General features: G+C 32.8%; 3 protein-coding genes across 4 annotated transcripts; all 3 read left to right on the plus strand.

The window, feature by feature from the left end:
• Positions 1–1,800: 1,800 nt before the first annotated feature.
• LOC111997212 (probable glutathione S-transferase) lies at positions 1,801–6,571 on the plus strand. 2 transcript variants are annotated; one of them, XM_065770810.1, is made up of 2 exons: positions 1,801–2,213; positions 5,981–6,571. In XM_065770810.1, exons 1-2 carry the CDS (start codon positions 1,863–1,865, stop codon positions 6,341–6,343), a joined length of 714 nt encoding a protein of 237 aa, XP_065626882.1. In that variant the 5' UTR covers positions 1,801–1,862; the 3' UTR covers positions 6,344–6,571. The 2 variants fall into 2 exon arrangements, with proteins under 2 accessions (XP_065626882.1, XP_065626881.1); XM_065770809.1 differs by lacking the exon at positions 5,981–6,571 and adding an exon at positions 4,749–5,356 and having other exon boundaries at positions 1,808–2,213.
• Positions 6,572–15,234: 8,663 nt separating this feature from the next.
• Positions 15,235–17,813, plus strand: LOC112038732 (uncharacterized). The gene is made up of 5 exons (XM_065770847.1): positions 15,235–15,587; positions 15,680–16,809; positions 16,950–17,154; positions 17,302–17,480; positions 17,602–17,813. The coding sequence occupies exons 1-5, from the start codon at positions 15,235–15,237 to the stop codon at positions 17,811–17,813; spliced, it is 2,079 nt and encodes a 692-aa protein (XP_065626919.1).
• A 1,019-nt stretch (positions 17,814–18,832) lies between these two features.
• Positions 18,833–21,032, plus strand: LOC136061105 (cytochrome P450 CYP82H23-like). The gene has a single exon (XM_065770811.1). It carries the CDS (start codon positions 18,915–18,917, stop codon positions 19,950–19,952), a length of 1,038 nt encoding a protein of 345 aa, XP_065626883.1. The 5' UTR covers positions 18,833–18,914; the 3' UTR covers positions 19,953–21,032.
• Positions 21,033–21,671: the final 639 nt, after the last annotated feature.

Consider the following 21,671-nt stretch of genomic DNA (forward strand, 5'->3'; position numbering starts at 1 on the left):
ACCAAAACCATCAATCATAAGATTCCAAATCAAAATTAATAAAACGTTGGTTATAGAATAATTTCCAATTCAAAGACACATGTACAAACATGACATCAGAGCTTATGTAAATGGACGGGACCTCACGTAAATATTTCATCAAATTTCAAATCTATTTCCAAACCATCCTTGTACTTTGGAAATTTGCATTCTGTATTGTTAATTTGTTATACCCTATTATTTTGTTGATGTTCAACTTTCAATTCATTGAAGGGGACGACACACAGAGAAATTGAGAAAAATACTTGAACATATTAAACCTTCACCATAAAGAACAGTTCAACATGCCAAAACGGAAAAAAATTTAATTATTGCAGCAGCGTTGGTTTTAAGGACAGAGAATGTCTATTTGTCTAAAACAAGTGGATAACTTTTTTGCTCAAAACATTTTTAAAAATGTTTGTTTTGTTCCCCTTCCTCTTCCCTCCTTGCATTGTCTAGACAACAAATTTTACATTAACTAGAAATTTCTACTTGATGAAAACTAATAAATAGATAAAATATTACAATTTAAGTGATATACCATTGATAATGGCATATTTTATAATGCTTATTTTTGTGGTTCAAAACCTACCTCCCTCTCTGTCTCCCCAGTATCTACCTTTTAATATATGTGTAAAACCATTTAGAATCTATTTCTCCTCTTGCCATTTAATTAATTCATGTGACTTTTCCATCCAATCATAGATGAAATTGCATATATGCATATATTAACTACTATGTAGTGGCAATTTATTTTGGATATGCAATGGTAGAGTCAAATTTTTATTTTTATTTTTTTATAAGAGGACCAATATATATATATATATATAATCAAAAATATATTATTGGTCAAATTTCTTATATATAAATTATATCTGTAACATGATTTAATATAAGTTATTTTCTCATGTATAACTATATATATAATGTTACAAGGTACAACCATACTTAAAGACAATAATGAGCATAAAATGATTTCTATATAATACAAGAGTAATAAGAGAAAAAAAAAAGCATTATTCACTTTTATATATATATATATATATATACACATAATTGTATATATATATATATACACACACACATACAATTAACAACCCTCATGAGATTGGGCTAATGCTAGATAGATTTAAGACATTTCAAAACTGACTAACTTAATTCTTGAATTATTATTCATTTTCCTCCTCTTATGAATAGGAACTAAGTTTATTAGTTTTTAAATATTCTGAACCTGATCGGTATTAGTTAAAATCTCATGATTGTTGACCGGATTTTACCAAAATCTTAAAAAGAATGTTTTCGCTCGAAATAAAGTAAGGATACGAATGAAACTAAATGCATGCCCAACTATTCTTTTAGGGTCTGTTTGGTTTGTGTTAAGGTTGTATTCATTTTCCATTTTGAGAGAGAGAGAGAGAGAGAGAGAGAGATCTTTGATTTGACAAGCTAGTAATAGTGGACCCACATATTTAAAATTTTTTTACGAGAATACCACTATATTCATTTTCAAAAAAATGAAACACTAAAAAGTTGTATTTAGTTTTTGTATTTAAATCCTATTTTTTTGGATACTGAAAATGAAAAATGAAAATTGAATACAAATACAAATCCAAACAAGTTTTTTAGTAATGAGTCACATAAAAAACTGAAAATAAATACAAAATATACTCTATTTTTTTGATCAAACCAAACAGCCCCTTACCTTATTGATCTGTGCCTTTTAATATATTACGGCAAAACTTTAGAGCACTGGCGAGATTCTACCATTTTTTAATGGTTTATTTACAAATAGAGTAAAATATAGGGATGTTATCCAAATTCCACAAAAAAATGCCTTTATAATGGCCTCATCAGCTATGGTAACAGCAAATCAACTCATAATAATGGCGGAACTGAAGCTCTTCAGAACTTGGTCAAGTCCCTTTCCTTTAAGGGTCGTTTGGGCACTAGACTTCAAGGGCATTCAATATGATACCATATTTGAAGATCTGTCCAACAAGAGCTCTTTACTTCTTCAGTATAATCCTATCTACAAGAAGGTACCAGTGCTTGTTCACAATGGAAAACCATTACTGGAGTCACTTGTAATTCTTGAATACATCGATGAGACATGGAAGCAAAATCCGTTACTGCCTGAAGATCCTTCTGAACGAGCCACGGCACGCTTTTGGGCCAAATTTGGAGATGATAAGGTAAAGTAACCACTGATCCTCCATTTAAGACTCAAGTAATCAGTTATTTATGTTGTTCTTTCTTAGTAGTCACAGTTTAAAGGTAAGAAAGTAATTTTATTAGAAAAAGTATATATATATATATATTGCATTAAATAATAGCAAATATATTTTGTTGAAAAATTTGACCGAGTTAATTTAGTGGTTTTGGATTCTGAGTGAACTCGGCACATCATATCAAAGTCAGTCTTGTTAGTGTTCCAATTCTATCCATTTTATTTTCCTGATAATTAGATTTTTTGTTCATGTATTGAATATATATGGTCATCATGCTCCAATAAGCTCAATTAATAAAATTTATTGTCATTAAAACATTTAGGCTTGAATTTAAGGAAGTCAATTTCGCATCATATGAATTGGTATGACTAGTAGTTGTCGTCCCAGTAGCTTCGCTGGTACAAAAACATACTAGCAATTTTGTGTTGGTTTAAAGTAGAGAGAGCTTATAATTAGTTAGAAGCGTGTATGAAAATAGGAAAAGTGGGAAAAAAGAGTTTTGGACGTTGTGAGAAATTGAAAAAATTAGGATGGATGGAAGTTGTGAGAATTTGAAAAACACAGGTTGTTTTCTAAAAAAAACACAAAGGAAAAGAAGAACGCAACCTATTTGGTTTTATTATCCACAGTCCAATTGTTTAATGGATTTAGTGCTTATTTTTATCAACAGAAGTATAGGCTCAGTGCTTCTCGTACACCGAACCGATGAGATGTTGTCATGGGATAATTTTTAAATACATGGCCAACATATTGGGTGGAGTGCACAAGATACTGGAACCAGGTCGACCCTTAATCCACTACTTCCTCCCACCCCCACGTCACTTCTAGTAGTCCTCATTAAATTTATTTTATTATAATTATTACTTCCAACTTATAAGTTTAAGTTCGGGAAAAAAAAAAAAAATTTCGGAAAAAACAAAAAAAAAAAAAGTTCTCTAGTCATATAAATATGTTGTTGGGCTGTAATTGGGCTTAGACTTTTCTTTTTTCTTTTTTTTTGTCTTTTTGTTTTATGAAATGGATTATGTAGAAACTTGTATTTGTAAATGTCCATAAAAATCTACATGGGCTTTTACCAAACAATTAAAGTCATGCACATGCAAATAATATATACTAGCCTTATCACACTTGTTTCACACGTGTGATGGGGATTTTTTTATTTTATTTTTATTTTTTATCATTTTGAGTTTAATGTAATTTTTTAATTTGAATTTATCTATTATTAGTGAGGTTACATGGAATGAATTTTTAAGAAAGTAAAATTTTGAATTTGAAAAAAAAGTAAATTGCTGGGTTTAGTGTGTACTAGTTTTTAAGGAAAAAATGTATCAAATGTGCATGAGATATATTCAAATAGAGAGTGTGCTAATTTTTTGGAAAAAAAGTTTATCTGGTAGTTTGGTTTTTTTTTTTTTTTTGAATTACAATTTTAAACCTATTTTTTATTTTTTTAATTATAAAGATTATCTAATTAAATGTTAGGAATATAAAATAATTATTTTAATCCCTAGTTAGTTAGTTAGTTAGTTGAGATTATGATGAGTTAGTTAGGATTTGAGCACATGTAGCTCATTTAACACATTGTTTAATTCATAGAGCTCATTTAACATATTAAATATCAATGAAGTATAAACCAATTTCTTAGTGCATTAGTGCATCTCTCTCTCTCTCTTTCTTAGTCTCTCTATTTCTTTATGGAGGGTGACTATCCTGAATTAAGTCAATTTCCCTACAATTCCCATTCATTTCCCTATAATTCCCATCAATCTCCATTAGAAACCACCGGGTTCCTAACATTAGATTATGAGTATTTTTGACATTTTATAAATCCATAACTAACTTTGTGAATATTCTTAATTTATATTTTAATTTTTTAAAATTTTTTTATGGAAGCTTATTTTATTGGAGCTGTTGGTAGTTTTTTTTTTTTTTAATAGGAATCATTGGTGGGTATCCTTTTTTTTCTTATTTTTGGTTAGAAACATGGGGTAATGAGGCTAGAAGTGGGAAGTGAGAGGGTAGTGGGAAAGTTTTAGTTGATTTGCCATTTTAACCTTATTTCTCTTTTTAATAAATAAGAATATATTAATTAAATTAGGAATATTTTTGACAGTTAAAAAAGCAATAACTAACTTTTCGAATCTTTTTAATATATACAGATAAGATATACACATTTTTTTTAACAATAATCTCAAAACAATAGACCTTTATTTATTGATACTGAAATAGTCTCTAGTACGGTATTGAATTTCTAGATAAATCTGCCTATACTAGAAATTGGACTGTGATCCTAATGAGCAAAAATTATGATGTGGATATTATAGGTTTTAAATCCTATTAAATTAAATCTAAAAAAGTAAAAATTCATCACCCATAAATCTGATTTAGTTGTTTTGCTAAAATTTTGGAACTAATTTTTATGTTAAGTTCATGCAAAACTACTGTTCCATCCTAAATACTTGTTAGTATGACTATATATCTTACTGAGTACCAATGCAGGTTTTGCCATCAATATGGAATGCTTTTATCAAGCAAGGGAAGGATCAGGAGGAAGCTATCGTTACAGCCCAGGAGAACTTGGGATTTGTAGAAAGACAACTTACTGGAAAAAAATTCTTCAATGGAGAGACAATTGGACTTGTAGACCTTGCTTTTGGTTGGCTTGCTAATATGCTAAGTGCATTGGAGGAGGTATGTGGTGCGACCTTGATAGATGATGAAAAATTTCCCTTATTATTAGAATGGATCCAGAATTTCGCAGATGCTCCAATAATTAAAGAAAGCTGGCCCCCTCGAGACAAACTGATCACCAAATACCAAGCTCTTCATGAAGTTTACACTTCAAAAGAGGCAACAAAATGAATGTGATTTATAATTTCAAGACCTTGTCTCGAAGTTCAATATGAAAAGATTTCATATTTGTTTTGAGTCTTTGGATAAGCACACTGCTTATCCTTGTCAATTAGGAAGTCTTTGAATAAGAGTTGATAAGCACAGTGCTTATCCTTAAGTATTGCTTGGGTTGCTTTTTTTCAGTAGTCTGTAAGTCTCTAAATGACTGAATGCTTTGCAAAATAATATCACTGAGAAAATTATAATGGACCTTAGTCTTTTGAGAGCTCTAGGGCCTATTTGATAGGAGGATTTTTGTTTTTGTTTTCAAAACAATATATATAAAAACAATTTAAAAAAAAAAATTGAACTTGAAACTAGTTTTTAGATAAATTTTTTAATATTTTACATGTTTGGCTCTTACTTTTAAGAACAATTTTTTAAATACTAAAAAATAATAATAATTATTTGGAAGACCATTTCTATTTTTGAGATTTTAAAAGAAAATTACAAAAAGTAATGTGTAGAATTTGTAGATTATTTTTTATTTATTTATTTATTTTTTGTGTGGATAATGATAAGGAAGTAGAGTTCATTGTGTACTTTTTTTTTTTTTTTTTTAGAAATAGTTTTCAGTACGGTATTGAATTTCTAGATGAATGTGCCTATACTAGAAATTGGACTGTGATCCTAATGAGAAAAAATTATGATGTGGATATTATAGGTTTTAAATCCTATTAAATTAAATCTAAAAAAATAAAAATTCGTCACCCATAAATCTGATTTAGTTGTTTTGCTAAAATTTTGGAACTAATTTTTATGTTAAGTTCATGCAAAACTACTGTTCCATCCTAAATACTTGTTAGTATGACTATATATCTTATTGAGTACCAATGTAGGTTTTGCCATCAATATGGAATGCTTTTATCAAGCAAGGGAAGGATCAAGAGGAAGCTATCGTTACAGCCCAGGAGAACTTGGGATTTGTAGAAAGACAGCTTACTGGAAAAAAATTCTTCAATGGAGAGACAATTGGACTTTTAGACCTTGCTTTTGGTTGGCTTGCTAATTTGCTAAGTGTATTGGAGGAGGTATGTGGTGTGACCTTGATAGATCATGAAAAATTTCCCTTGTTATTAGAATGGATCCAGAATTTGGCAGATGCTCCAATAATTAAAGAAAGCTGGCCCCCTCGAGACAAACTGATCACCAAATACCAAGCTCTTCATGAAGTTTATACTTCAAAAGAGGCAACAAAATGAATGTGATTTATAATTTCAAGGATTAAATAGATTTCATATTTGTTTTAAGTCTTTGGATAAGCACAGTGCTTATCCTTATCAATTAGGAAGTCTTTGAATAAGAAAGCATAGTGCTTATCCTTAATTATTGCTTGGGTTGCTTAGTTCTTTTTTTCAATAGTCTGTAAGTCTCTAAATGACTGAATGCTTTGCAAAATAATATGACTGAGAAAATTATAATGGACGTTAGTCTTTTGAGCAAGGAAGTCAATATCGTACTGGAGACTGTACTAGTTTGGCTAGCGGTATGATATATTTTGGATACCGTTTAATACTAGTGTACTGTTTCGGGTTTACTGTTATTTTTTACTATTTTATACAATATACAAATTTATATTTCTAATAACTCAATATATCGCTTTGGCAACTTTTTATATTTTTTGGTAGAGTTAGAGCATTAGCAGCAATGAAGATATATAGCTATTTTAGATTCACCAGAACACAAAAATGCATGTTACAATAGTGGAGTCATAGCTAAAAAATTTAAAAATTTTATTTTAAAAATTATGATAAGTTACTAAAACAAGTATTAATATTTTTTTTTACTCATATCTCTTTCTCTTCTACCTTGTCAATATCTTTTTTGAAGCCCTCTTTTATTCTCCTTAACTCGCTATTATCTCTCCTTTAATAATTTTGTAAAGTTGTGATTTACAATAATATTTTATGTTGGTTTTATTCCATGAAAAAAAGTGTTGTAATTGCTTTTTATTTATTTTCTTGTATTTTGTGGGATTTTATTGTATTGGGTTTAGTATCAAGTTGGTGAAGACTCAAACTTAAATGAAGAATCAGTGGATCTCGCAGGTGTCTCGTTGGAAGCTAACCCGCGAAAGAGTCATGTGAGGAGCACATGGCTGGAAGCTAAAGAGTCGTGCTAGGCTATCGTTTTCGCGAGTGTCTCGTGGGTAAGGCGTTCCTGCGAGATAGTCGGGAAACATTCTGCCTGGATGATTTTTAAGTGTAACTTTTTTACCTTTCACCTATACTATATATACCTTCATTACCCATAAATGTATATAAGGCATTTCAGAGAGAAAAATCCTAGATAAGTTTTTTACAACACACACATCCATCTTTTTGAGAGAGAGCTACTTATCCTTAGTGAGAAATCATTGTAGCCTCTTCTTCATCCCTCTCCCATAGTTATACGTTGAGAGGAGATTTGTACCCAAACACAACCCACACATATTCAGAGTGTTGAGAGTGTTTTGGAGCTGCTAGGAAGCATTGGAAGAAACCAAGGATGGCAGATGCAACATGGAGCTTGTTGTGAGATTCGGAAAACTAAGACAAGACACGGTTTCGAGAAGCATTGTTGGAGTAGGAGCATGGAGGGCTTATGTACATCGGGTAGATTAGGCTTGGAGGGTCTCTTGCTAACCCATGTATCCCAACTGATTGTTTAGTGGATCGATTTCCGCTTGAAGGGCGGTGGAGAGGTTTTTCGCCGAGTTCTTCGGTTTCTTCTTCGATAACACGTCTCGGTGTTATCTTTGTTTGCATTTCTCTTCCCTACTCTTGTTCATTTCATTAAGATAGACGAGAGGCTCCCCCACCGGTCACAACCTAGTGGTCTCTTCGATCTATCTCTCTTTATCTTGCAAGTGCTACAAGATTATCTAAAGCTCTGGATTGAACAAGTGACCCAATTGACGATTTTAGCTTTATCAATACTCATTTCTTGATTGATTTTTGTTCCAACCTTTGAAGATTTTAGCGTTCAAAATTGTTGGACTTTTAGATCCCTGAAACACACAGTTTGTTTAACCTAATATATTAACTAAGTTGTTATTTAGGTTTATGAATTAGATCTAGGTTAAACAATAATGAATCATATCATACATAGTGGAAAAGTAAATAACACAATAATATGATGACTCAGGAAAACTAATGAAACAATCCAGTTTCAAGGTAAAAAAATCTGGGGAGGATTTAACCTAAAAAATCCACGAGACAACAATTCATTAATAGGATGGAAGTTTTTACAATTGACTTAAACCTAAATCTACTACTACCTCATGTAGTACTTACTCACATGACCATAGCTCCAAATTTACAGACTCTTTTATTTTGAATTTGAGGCACACAAACGCTCTAGTTTGTGACTTTAAAAGCTCCACTTAAAGATTTACCTCATTAACACTAACTCTCTAGTTTGTGATTCTAAGACCACCCTTGAAAGTTTAAATCTCTAGCACCTTTGATGACTAGTAATAGCAACAACTTCTACAACATCAGATCTTGAGTTTCTTCAAAGAATATTGCCGATAGAAGATTTTAGAGAGTTTTGGATACAAAAACCCTAGATCTACAATTGGATGCACAAGAAGCACTCTTCTCTCTCTAAAAAAACCATTTAAAACATGCATTAGAGTTTTCTTTAAATACTATGTGAATTAGATCTAAAACCCTAATTCACTTAATAGGTTTAATAGGCTGTTAGACTTTAATTAAATTCTGCAAAAATGCATCTCCATCAGTCGAACCACAATCTCGATTGATCAAACCTAACATGTTTTGAATTTCTTGAACCTGCAGCTTCCTTATTTTTGTATTCTGACTTGTAACACCTTGAGCATTGTCTAATTATACTTGTAAACTTAGTAATATATATCTAGACAAGTTTATGCTCACGGTCAATTGTTCTAAACTTTTAGAACCTAACAAAAATACTTGCATTAGGAGCAAAAATTCTGTCTCCTAAGATTATTGGGCTCCTAGTCACAAGTTGCAAAACTTAAAGGCATATTTGTCATGGAATTAGCCAATACCAAAAAATCCTAACACCAAACTTATGAAATTTGTATACTATGAAGAATTTCTTTCTCTCTACGTATGGCCCTACTCATTAAGATCACTGGTTACTTATTGAGCTGTTAAGCCAAGATATTTCCTTCTTTTATTTCAAATCTTAGGGAATAGCAAGCAGATTGAAATTGAAATCATATCGGAATGGTGTGTAAATCAATTTTAGGATTGTATTATAACATATTAGACATTTAGGGTCATTGTAACTCTTGGAATTCAAAGTAATTTTTGGATTTTCTTTTTAGTTAGAAAATGATTTCATTAGTAGGTTTTTGAGACCTTGTAAACTTATAAGAGCATTTCCATTGGGTAATGTAAAATTTACCAGGTAGCGAACAAAACCCTTAAGAACACATTCATCCACTCATTTATTACTGTAGCAAACAGTACATGTAGCATGGTGCATCTAATATTTTAGCATTGGTGTTTTGTTTTTGTTTTTGTTTTTAAAATATATTCATTTAATGGGACGAATTGAAAAATAAAGAATGGGACAAGTGGTAAGTTTTATTAAAGTGATAATGTAAAATAAATAAAATGTGTTTTGGTGATGAAAACAATATATATATATATATATTATAAATGTGCAACTCTTGTCACATATCTTTTTTTTTTTTTAATTATATGTTACATATTATTCAGCAAAAAAAATTTATATGTTGAAATTTTTTACTTTTTTTTTCTCACTTTCCAAAAATTTCAACAAATTACTGGCCTCTATGAATGGGAGCAAAGCAAATGCCTAAAAAATTATTTCATTCCCTAAATAGTCAGTCTAAGTAAGTGAGATTGATTGATTGATAAGTTTAAACTTTATGCGTGTCATGCCCTCATAGGCTCATACTGTCATGTATGCTTATCTTGAATAAAATTAGTACTAATGGAAGTGGGTTTATCGAGTTCTGTTTTGATTAATATGCTTACTTAGAGATAATCCTAATAAAATTAACTTATGGGAGGGTCTACCACTTTAGAAAAGCGAGAGTGCAACAACAATTGATGATAATTAATTGTCTTATATAAGATTCTGCAAATATATGATACTAAATATTTAATCAACGTATCAAAAAAATAAAAAAAAATAAAAAAAATGGTAGCTCACGGTAGCTCATGAAAAGGACTAATATATTATATATAGTAAAATATTGAAATAGATTTTACTACATTATATAATGAGATCTGTTTTACCCATGGTTTTAAAAACTGGACTAGATTGGTTGGTTCAACTGGGAACTGGACACTAATTCGGTCCAGTTATTGTTAAAAACTGACCTATAACTCAAAATTGGTGGGTCCCACGACTGAGTAGTGTGTTTGAATGTGTTTCTAATTTTTGATTCCATCATTCAATCTCTAATTTTTAGTGATTAGATTGAAAATTGAAAACACATTTTATGTGTTTTCAAGTTATCAAAACTCAATTTTCATGTCATTTTAGTAATTAAACACTCATACATGGAACCCACTAGTCTTGTCAAGTCAGATTTCTTTTCTCTCTCCCACCGTCACTCTCCTCTTTTTTTTCTTTTTCTTTTTCCACTTTTCTTTATTTCTTTGTTCTTCTTTATTTCTTCTTCTTTTGTTATTCTTCAGAGCAAAATCTCACCCACATCGAAAACAAAAGAATCTTAGCCCTCCCCATCCACAACCTCTCTTCTCTGATCTGCCTGCCGTTCTTTGTCCTTCACCCTTCCCACACCGACCCATCCGACAAACAACTCACAAATGGGTCTCAATCTCAATCTCAGTCTCAGACTGATGCTTTGTCAAGGGCTAGCTTGGGCCACCGATGACCAAGCCTTGGATGTACTTTCTCATCGAAAGACAATATCCTTGAATCGAGCTTTGTCGTTGATCCGAGAGAGAGAGAGAGAGAGAGAGAGAGAAAAGAAAAAGAAAAGGGATCTATGAAAATAGTATATGAGAGAGAGAGTGGTCCCATAAGCAGACATGATGGTTCTTGAATTGGGTCTTGTTAGGTTTGTGTTTAAATGATTGTGTGAGAGACGGGTCTTGCTATTTTGATAGATAGGTTTTTTTTTTTTTTTTTTTTTTTTNCATTGGGTAATGTAAAATTTACCAGGTAGCGAACAAAACCCTTAAGAACACATTCATCCACTCATTTATTACTGTAGCAAACAGTATATGTAGCATGGTGCATCTAATATTTTAGCATTGGTGTTTTGTTTTTGTTTTTGTTTTTAAAATATATTCATTTAATGGGACGAATTGAAAAATAAAGAATGGGATAAGTGGTAAGTTTTATTAAAGTGATAATGTAAAATAAATAAAATGTGTTTTGGTGATGAAAACAATATATATATATATATATATATATATTATAAATGTGCAATTCTTGTCACATATCTTTTTTTTTTTTTTTTGAGAATCTTCTTGTCACATATCTAACTCATGATGATATCATTAGTGGTTTGGAGCATCACAAGATGATTTAAAATCTAGGTTTTTTTTTTTTTTTTTTTTTTTGTTGGATTTGGTGGTGTATCATAAATAAGTATGAATGGAGTTTTGATTTGCTGCTACATATTTTGAGGGTTGGAAAATGGCTTTTGGGTTTGGGGGAATTTTTATTGATAAGAATTTTTGTTGTTTGTACTTCTTTGGTTGCACTTTGGCACTGTGATTGTGGTGGTGGCAAAATGAAATGAGCAGTGAAGAAAATGAAATGAAATGAGTGAGAGGCGGGAAGACTAACAGAATTGCTTGACATGGTGCTCAGGTGTGGGTCCCACAGAAAGTACAAAAAATTGAGTTATGAGAAGTTGGAAATAGTGTGCCAAACGTGCCACCTTTAGGGAGTTGGGATATTTTAAGTGATAAGTGATGAGTGATGAGTGATGAGTGATGAAAATTGAGTCAGGAGTGATGGGTGATGATTTTTTAAAAACCAAACAACCCCTAAGACACTAACAGCGACTCAAAAAATATCAGATCTCCTATCTTTGTGTTGAGGAAGGAGCCCAAAAATGAAGCAAATTTTATATGACTTTATCTGTCTGCAATTCGCTTCATCCTTTGTTTTTTGCTCTTGCATAATTGCACTTGCATATACCCGTATTGATAAGAGAGACAGAGAGAGGGAGAGAATATTGAAGAGGGAAATCCAGGCCAAAATTGGAAATTAACACTGTTTGCAAAACAATATAATTAGTAGGCACTGTTTTTAAACTATATATATTACTAATATCTCAAGTTTAAAAGACTCGATTTATGGCCTATAAATCAAGTCTCAAAGACTCAATTTCAGTGTTCTGATCACGTCTGATGTAGCGTTTTTTTCACGTGGCGTCCATCTGGAAATCGAGTCTTAGAGACTCAATTTATAAGCCAACCAAGTAAAATGTCCTGCATCTTTTTTTTGATAGAAGTGATAGAAATATATTAATGTATAAAAGTACAAAAGGAAGAGACACAACGTTAGAGTAGTTTAAAACAACTTGACCACACCTCCCCCTTACACCGGGGCCCATGAAAAACTCCTTAAAACAACAACCAGAAAAGTAATATAAAAACATCCCTATCTGCAAAAGTACGTAAATGCCTACAGGGGAAAAGGAATAAAAAATACAAAGAAACAAAAAAATAAATAAAGCCTATAAACTTAGGACATGTATGCCAGAGATGCTTGTCAAGCCTCTCTCACTGCTCTCTCTTTTCTTTCCTCTTCACCATTCTACCTCCATCTCTAGCATCTTTACCTTTCAACCTCCATCAAATTGGGCTATGGGTAAGATTGGGTCCTTTCACACTACTCTCTCTTTTCTTTCCTTTTAACCATTCTCCCCCTTTCTCCTCTCTCACCTAATCTACAATCCATTTTTTTTTTTACTTGGGTTTGCAGACTGCATGTAGGTGGTGGTGGTGATGGATCCAAGCAGTAATGGTTGCTGATCGGTGGCTTTGACGCTTGTTCTTCTTTACGGTTGCTATTTTTTTTTTTTTTTGGGTGTATGTGGTGGTGAGGTGATGGGTGGGTTTTGATTTTGGGTAGGTGGGTTGGGAGTGGTGGCTGGCTAGGCTTGGATGAAATTGGATTGGATGAAATCGGTGGCTGGGTTAGGAGTGGTAAACGAAATGGTGGCCGAATCATTTTTGGGTTTGCCACTGTGGGCCTACGTTTTGCTCACCATAGATTTGCCACCGTGGATTAGGGTTTTTCTCGTCATGGATTTGGGCTTACTCGCCTTAGGTTTTTTTTGGTGGGTTTTGCTCAGTCATGATCTTCTACAAACCCCAAGGTGGTGGGTGGATTTTGATGTGGGATAGGCAAAATGTGGGTTTTAGTGGTTGTTGATGTTTGTGGTGAATGGTGATGGTGATAATGAGTCATTTTTTGTGGGGTTGGGTGGGGTAGGGTAGGGGGAATGGTTTGCACATGAGAGAGCTGAACATATGTGTAAGGAGGCTGAAGATGCAAGCTTAAAACATTTTACTTGATTGGCTTATAAATCGAGTCTTAGAGACTTGATTTTTAGGTGAACGTCACGTAGAAAAAATGCCACATTAGACATGATCAGAATACTGAAATCAAGTTTTTAAAACTCGATTTATAGGTCCTAAATTGAGTCTTTTAAACTTGAGATGTTAATAAAAAAATATAATTTTGTAACAGTGCCTACTAATTATATTGTTTGGCAAACAGGATTAATTCCCAATTTTGGCTGGGAAATCGAGAAATGAAACTTTAGCAAAAAGCATGGTTTTAAAAACCGGACTGGACCGGCAGGTTCGACCGGGAACCAACCTCAAATCCAGTCTGGTTATGATAAAAAACTGGAAATGGCTTAAAACCAGGTAAATAATAAAAACCGTCCGGTTCAACTTGAGAACCAGAAAAACTGGAGGTCGAATCGGTTAATGACCGGTTGGGGTTTTTTGTCTTTTCCGGAAAAACTATGTTGTTTTGGTCCTCGAAATTAACACTAAAATCCTAAAAACTAACCCTAAGCCTAACCGATATACCCTCAGACTCTCTCATCTCACTTACGCCTCACTCTGCCTTAACCTCACTCCCTCACTCACCTTTAGCTCTCAAATCTCAACTCTCTCATTATACGATCAATCAAGCTTGCTCTGCCTCACTCACCTCAAGGCTCTCTGCACTCTCTCTACCTCATGCATCTCTCTCTGCACTCTCTGAAGTTCACGATATGTCAAGCAGGCTGAGGTTTTTTTTCATTTTTATTTTTTCCTTTTGAAAACAGAGTGAGCTCGACTTTGAAAACAGAGTGAGCTTGTTGTTGTATAGGGCTTTCTTCGCCGCATCGTTTAGGATGGCCCAAGCATCGGCGATGAGCTTGAAAGCTTGATCTACGAGAGGGAACTTGTTCTTCTCGGTGTCTGGTTTTTGGGTTTCCTTCTTGGTTGGTCTTGCTCTTGCCCTCGCCCTTTGGTAATGTTCTTTTCTTTTCATTTTCTCGGTTTTTTTTTTTTTTTCCTTTCATTTCTCTCGGCTTCATCAGGTAAGAAACTAATAATTAATATTCTTTTTTTTTTTTAATGATTTTGATCATTTTTTTTTTTAGGTTTCATCTCAGAGTCTCAATTCATGTTCTCAACTTCATCTCAGGTTCTCCTTCTGTGACTTCACTGGTAAGTGGTAACTTCAATTATTAGTTTACAATAGCATTTTAGTTTATTTGTGATTTTGTGTATGTTGTAGATTTGATTTACAAAGCATTATTGTTTGTGAAATATAGTTTACAGAGTATTATACTATTGATTGTGTATGTTGTGTTGATGAATTTATTTGTTGATAAAATGGTTGCTACTAGTCTGAAATTGTTGAGTGAAATGGAGTCCGCCTCTATACCATCAAATGAACATGCTTCTACAACCCTAATGCTAATTCTTCATCTGTGAGACCGAAATGTGATCCCACATGGTATCATGTAACTGAAGTAGTGAAAGATGGAAAAAGTAGTTATAGATGTATACATTGTGGAAAAAGTGATAAAGGAGGAGGCATCAATAGGATGAAAAGACATCTAGCTAGAATTAAAGGTGATGTGGCTACATGTATGGGTGTACCTTATGATGTTAGGTTTCAAATGGTTGAGAATTTGAAGGAAATTTCAAAATCTAAAGAACAAACAAAAAAAGATCAAGAAGCATCTAATTATTCGCCATTAGAGGACTCACCAGAATTTGAAGATATCCAAGAAATTACTCCTAGAGGTAGGGGGCTAGGTAGGGGAAATAGAAGTGGTCCTAGTAGTTTTCCACCAAGATCCAATCTTGGCAATAGAAAGGTTGGTGACATTGATAATTACTTCACTCCTAGAACAACACCGGGAGCTCAACCTTCTATTAAAAGTGTGCTTGCTAGCAAAGAAAAGAAGTGGAGGGTTGATATGTCTGTAGCAAGATGGATGTATGATGCTTGCATTCCAATTAATGTTATGAATTCTAGTTATTATCAACCTATGTTTAATGATGTAGCTTCTTATGGTCTTGGATATAAAGGCTCAAATTATCATACCCTTCGAGTGCCTTTGTTGAGAGACCCAAAAAGAGAATCCAATTGATTGTTGATTCTCATCGATCATATTGGGCTGACACTGGTTGTACAATACTGGCTGGTGGGTGGATTGATACTAGGCATAGAACATTGATTAATTTCCTTGTCTATTGTCCTAAAGGAATTATTTTTATACGTTCTGTTGATGCTTCTGACTTGGTTAAGGATGCTATTAATTTGAGTAACTTGTTTGATGAAATTGTTAGTTGGGTTGGTCCTGCAAATATAGTACATTTGGTCACTGACAATGCTGCAAATTATGTAGCTGCTGGAAGAATTGTGTGTGGAAAATATAGGAACATTAGTTGGTCACCTTGTGCAGCACATTGCCTAAACCTAATTTTTAAGGAGATTGGGAAAATGGATCATATAGCTAAACTTGCAGAGCGTGCATCCAAGATCACAGTGTTCATCTATAACCATGTGGCTTTGCAAGCTTGGTTGAGGACTAGAAAAAATTGGACGGAAATTGTGCGTCCAGGGCCAACTAGGTTTGCTACTACTTTCATTGCCTTAGGGAGTCTTAAGGAACATAAGCATGACTTACAAGCATTGGTGACTAGCAAATTTTATGTTGAATCAAGATATGCAAAAGATAAGAAAGCAAAGGCAGTGGTGAAAATCATTCTTGACAATCAATTTTGGAATGATTGTCATGTAATTGTGCATATTATGTCACCATTGATTCGTTTATTACGCATTGTTGATTCTGATGAAAAACCAGCTATGGGTTATGTATATGATGGCATGTATAGAGTAATTGATGGAATCAAAAAAATTTTCAAGGACAAGAAGAGACTATGGGAGCCTTATGTTAATATTATCAAGGATCGTTGGGATAATCAATTCTATAGAGATATTCATGCTGCTGCTTACTGGTTGAATCCTGCATTCCAATATGACTCATCCACTCTTAATAAGAGGCTAGAGACACAATCTGCTGTGACAGATGTTATTGAATCAAAAGTTTCAATTGGTCGATTGAAGTTGGTGGAGGAATTAAGGCTATTTCGAGAGCGTGAACAAACTTTTGGAACCCAACTTGCTCAAGAATCAGCCAAGACATCTCAGCCGGGTAAGATATTGTTTACTTTAGCTAATACTAAAATGTAAATATGTTTTAAAGATCATAGCTCTTTTTTATATTTTTGGGATAAGTATAGTTGTGTTTATTGATTCATTGTATCTTTGTTTTGTGTTGTATATGGAACTTAGATGAGTGGTGGAAGTTGTTTGGATCTTGTGCTCCAACCTTACAAAAGTTTGCAATTCGGATCCTTAGCCAAACAGCTGCCTCTTCAGGATGTGAGCGGAATTGGAGTGCTTTTGAACAAATACATACCAAAAGAAGAAATAGATTGGAGCATCAACGACTTAATGATCTTGTGTTTGTTCATTATAACTACCGATTGAAAGAAAGGTATATATTATATAATCTCTTTGTTTCAATGTTTTTGTGGGAAAATATGAGTGATTCACTGATTTGGTCAAGTGGGTTCTTTGTGATTGTGAAATATAAGTGATTTGGTTACTAATTAAATTATTCATTATGTTCATCTTATGATAGAGTCAAAAGGAAGAAGTTCAATTTTGATCCTATTGATTATGCAAGTATCGATAAAACTGAATTTTGGGTAGTGGAAGATGAGGAACCTCCATTTCTGGATCATGAGGAGATAGAGAATGCATTATATGAAGAGGGAGCCTATCCAATCAAAGAAGGGTCTTCTAGCCATGTACAAAGAGGTTAGCTTATAACAATTATTTGCCTAGTTGCATATTTTAATTAGACTATTTATGATTTATGAGAAATGATTATTAGAATTGTTATTTCATTTATTGTTCTTTGGTTTTGGAATTTGTATAGATATGGACAATGAATTGATTGAGGATGATGATGACATCAATTTGGAATCATTTGATGATGAAGATGATGCTTCTCCCGGATTTAGAGATAAAAATCATCCTATTCATGTTGAAGATGAAGAAGATAAGAATGAGGATGATGATAGTGATGCTAGTGGTGGAGCATTTGGTTCACATGATGATATTGATTTCAATTATCTTCATAACAAATGAGGCTTGGGTCTTAAAACTTAGTAGTTGTTTGTTTGAAACTTTAAAACTTATTTGCTATTTGGATGTAATGAACTTATTTGTTATTTGCCATTTGGATGTAAACGTAATAACTAATGAACTTATTTATTTGGTTTTTTTGAAAGTTTATTATGTTAAGGATGATTGTTTTGTAATGTTATTATGTTAAATTCTTTAAAAAGATGTTATATTATATACTTATATACTTGTATTCAAGGAAACATATTTGTTACTATTGGTTTGTTAGTTTTAGTATATTAAAAAATTATTAATTATTTATATAATTTAAATAAATAATAATTAAATTATTTATGACATCACCAGTTTGACCATAAAACCAGTGTTTAGCTCATATTCTGTACCCATTTTTTAAACCATGGCAAAAAGTGAATAGGAAAGAAACTTAAGTTCAGAGAGTTGTTTGAAAGTTTGAATAAAACACTAAAACGTGTGGATGTAGATTTTCAAAATGTGTGGTGGGTGTGATATAAACTTGTAAGTGTAGGATAGGTGGGAAAAAAGTATCAAGTAGGCAATAAATGATATTGTTACCCATTGGTGACTTTCTTTTTGTTATTAGACAAATTAAAAAATAACTAAAAATGGTTTGCAACTGTTACACTTTACCTTTTTATGGTTTTTTTTTTATTTTTTTTTTCGGGTTGAATTTTGTTAAGTGGTGTCAAAAGTTGGTAAGTTAATCTTAAATGTTTTACTATTATTAATTTTTTTAGTTAAAATAACTAGTTAGAAAATTATTTATTTATTTTTATAATTAATAATTATTTATTTATTATTTATGACATCATTAATTTGACCACCCATCAAACTATAAAACTGATAAATACACTCTATTTTAATTCTTTCAGCGTACCAATTTTTAAAACCATGAATTTACCTACGAATTTGTTTTTCGTATTAATTTAACTGCTGAGTTGAAGATTGATCTTTGACCCGATATTGTGCTAATAAATTAATCATTATTGTGATTGATGTCGGTACTAAAATAATTTTTGTTGTGGTGTTGCCTAACCTTATCACAAACCCACATGCTCTTCATGTACCCATTCTTCACAACTTTCTATGGCCATCATATTCGCCCTTTTCCTGTTTCCCTTCTTTCTACCATGGTTATCAAGAAGACTTCAAAGAATTGCTAGTAAAAAGACAGCTCCACCTGAAGCTGGCGGCGCATGGCCTTTGATTGGCCACCTCCACCTTTTAGGAGGATCACAACCACCCCATATAACCTTGGGTAATATGGCTGACAAGTACGGACCAATCTTCACTATCTGCATGGGTGTGCATCAAACTCTAGTAGTTAGCAATTGGGAGATAGCCAAAGAGTGCTTTACTACCAATGACAAAGCCTTTGCCAACCGTCCAAAATTTTTAGCCGCAGATCTCTTGGGTTACAGCAATGCCATGTTTGGGTTCAGCCCTTATGGTCCCTATTGGCGTCAACTACGCAAAATAGCCACGCTTGAGGTCCTCTCAAATCACCGCCTTGGGTTGCTCAAACACATTCGACAAGCCGAGGTAAGTGCATCTATAAAAGACATATATGACCATTGGGTCAAGAATGATAAAGTGTTGGTGGATATGAAAAGATGGTTTGGTTACACAACTCTAAACATAGTATTGAAGATGGTTGTAGGAGAGAAATTTAGTGGGGCTGTGACCAATGTTGAGAATGAAGAGAATGATCAACACCGAAAGGCTTTGAGAGAGTTTTTCGATTTCACTGGGGCATTTGTGTTGTCAGATGCAATACCGTATCTAAGGTGGTTTGACTTGGGAGGGTACGAGAAAGCCATGAAGAATACAGCAAAAAAATTGGATAATATGGTTGCAGAATGGCTAGAAAAACATAAGCAAGTGAAGATTTCAGGTGAAGTGAAGGGACGCCAAGACTTTATGGATGTGATGTTGTCCAATGTTACAGACCATGATGATGAGACTTCAAGTTATGATGCTGACACAATCATCAAATCTACCTGCCTGGTAAGCCACTCATACTCCTATTTTATTAATTCAATGACGGACCTAGCTGAGGTTGCATCTGATGAGACTTTTTCTTTTAATTTTTTAATTTTTAGTGCCACATATGTTTCCTGTTAATATTATGCATTTAGAATTTATAATTAAATAAAGTAATTTGCAAATCAATAAGAAAGTGACCGTATTTTTTAAACAATATTTTAATGGAAGTTAAAGTTGTATTTTTTAAAATATATTTACATTTTTGAATAAATAAATGAGAATTCCAAATAGAAAAAATCCCTTAAATAATAATATAGAAGAGGAGATAAAGAATAAAGAAACTAGAACTTTAAACAACCTACGTATTCGATGAAGATAACAAGAAGATAAAGTGGTGGTCAAGTGAGTAGGTTAGCAGTGGGGTAAGTGGGTAGTTAATAGAGTTTTATTATTATTATTATATTTAATTATTCATTATGTAGTTGTAGAGAGCCATGTTGTAGTCCTAGGCGAGGAACTTTTTTTTTTCTAAGGACTTACATAGTACTGATAATTAAACAAAATATATAGTAATATACATAATATTATATGTGGGGGGAGAAAGGCCAATCTAACTTAGTGGGCCTAGAGCCCCATGTGAGGATTATTGTACGTCCGAAGAGAAGGAGACGGTGAGAGCAAGGCCCATCCGGAAGAAGGATACCCGGAAAGAAGGATGATTGCCGTCCGAGGAGGCTGCCTTCCGTCCGAGGAGATTTTATTCCTCGGACACGAATAGTACTAATTGATCAAGCGTGTGGAAGGTCCGAAGGATTTTCCTAGCAACCCTAACGATCAAGATAAACTCTAGGTATATCTAGAGAAGATAAGAACGAGGAAATATCTAAAGGAAAAGCTGCTACTACCGTATTTAAGGCTCTGCAGCAACTTCTCTGGCCGCATTTATGTAGAGAAGACCCCTGAACAGTGTAACCTCACCTACCGCCACTCACACAGAGCTAAATGAGATGCTTGACATGACATATACTCAAGTGGACTTACGGATGAGGTACAAGTGGACAATGGAGATGAGGAGAAGGGAGGTTATACAAAGGAAAGAAGCTCCTAAGGAATAGAGAGAGAAAAAAGAAGAGAGAAGGAAAGAGGAAGAGCTTTATTGTAACCCTAAAATCTGTATTCACCACATAATCAATAATATAGCTTTTCGGACACTCATTCTTTACGTGTAAATTCATGTTGGTTTATGCTTGAGGGTTGTGATTAGTTGTTGTCGATCCTATAATCAAGTTAGCTCTTTCACCCATACTCTACAAATTCATTGTTTTGGGCGTGGGCCACAAATCCTAACCCTACATTATATATTATATATAAGAAATGTAGAATAATATTTAATATATAATTTTAAAATATTAAATAATAATTCATTTTAGTACAAATTTATTATTACATTATTGTTAATTTCAGTTATAAACTTACTACGTATAAAATGTGGATTTGTTATTTTACTTTTCTAGGTATAAGATCCTCTTTGTTACATTTTGCAATTTTTTTTTGGTGGCAAATATAAGATGTAAAATGCTCAAAACTTTCATAAATTCTTTAAAAAGATGTTATATATTTTTCAAACATACATATTTATTACTATTAGTTTATTAGTATATGAAAAAAAATTTCATTTATTTATATAATTTTAAATTATTAATTAAATTATTTATGGCATCATCAGTTCGATTCTAGTTGGACCATAAAACCAATAACCAGTCCCTTTTGCGGTTCTTTGACTATACCGATTTTTAAAACTATAGGTTTACTGTAATTTCCCTTAAAATTAAATTGTCACACAAATTAAAAATAAAA

Source organism: Quercus suber, unplaced genomic scaffold, assembly GCF_002906115.3.
Source record: "Quercus suber isolate HL8 unplaced genomic scaffold, Cork oak 2.0 scaffold_36, whole genome shotgun sequence".
In the NCBI taxonomy this organism is placed as follows: Eukaryota; Viridiplantae; Streptophyta; class Magnoliopsida; order Fagales; family Fagaceae; genus Quercus; species Quercus suber.

Excerpts from the sequence above, each read along its gene's own strand:
- LOC111997212 (XM_065770810.1), top strand. The coding sequence starts at position 1,863 with ATGGCCTCATCAGCTATGGTAACAGCAAATCAACTCATAATAATGGCG. Across the intron at positions 2,214-5,980 it reads CCAAATTTGGAGATGATAAG|GTTTTGCCATCAATATGGAA; the intron begins GTAAAGTAACCA and ends GTACCAATGTAG.
- LOC136061105 (XM_065770811.1), top strand. The coding sequence starts at position 18,915 with ATGGCCATCATATTCGCCCTTTTCCTGTTTCCCTTCTTTCTACCATGG.
- LOC112038732 (XM_065770847.1), top strand. The coding sequence starts at position 15,235 with ATGGGTGTACCTTATGATGTTAGGTTTCAAATGGTTGAGAATTTGAAG. Across the intron at positions 16,810-16,949 it reads AGCCAAGACATCTCAGCCGG|ATGAGTGGTGGAAGTTGTTT; the intron begins GTAAGATATTGT and ends TATGGAACTTAG. Across the intron at positions 17,481-17,601 it reads TTCTAGCCATGTACAAAGAG|ATATGGACAATGAATTGATT; the intron begins GTTAGCTTATAA and ends GAATTTGTATAG.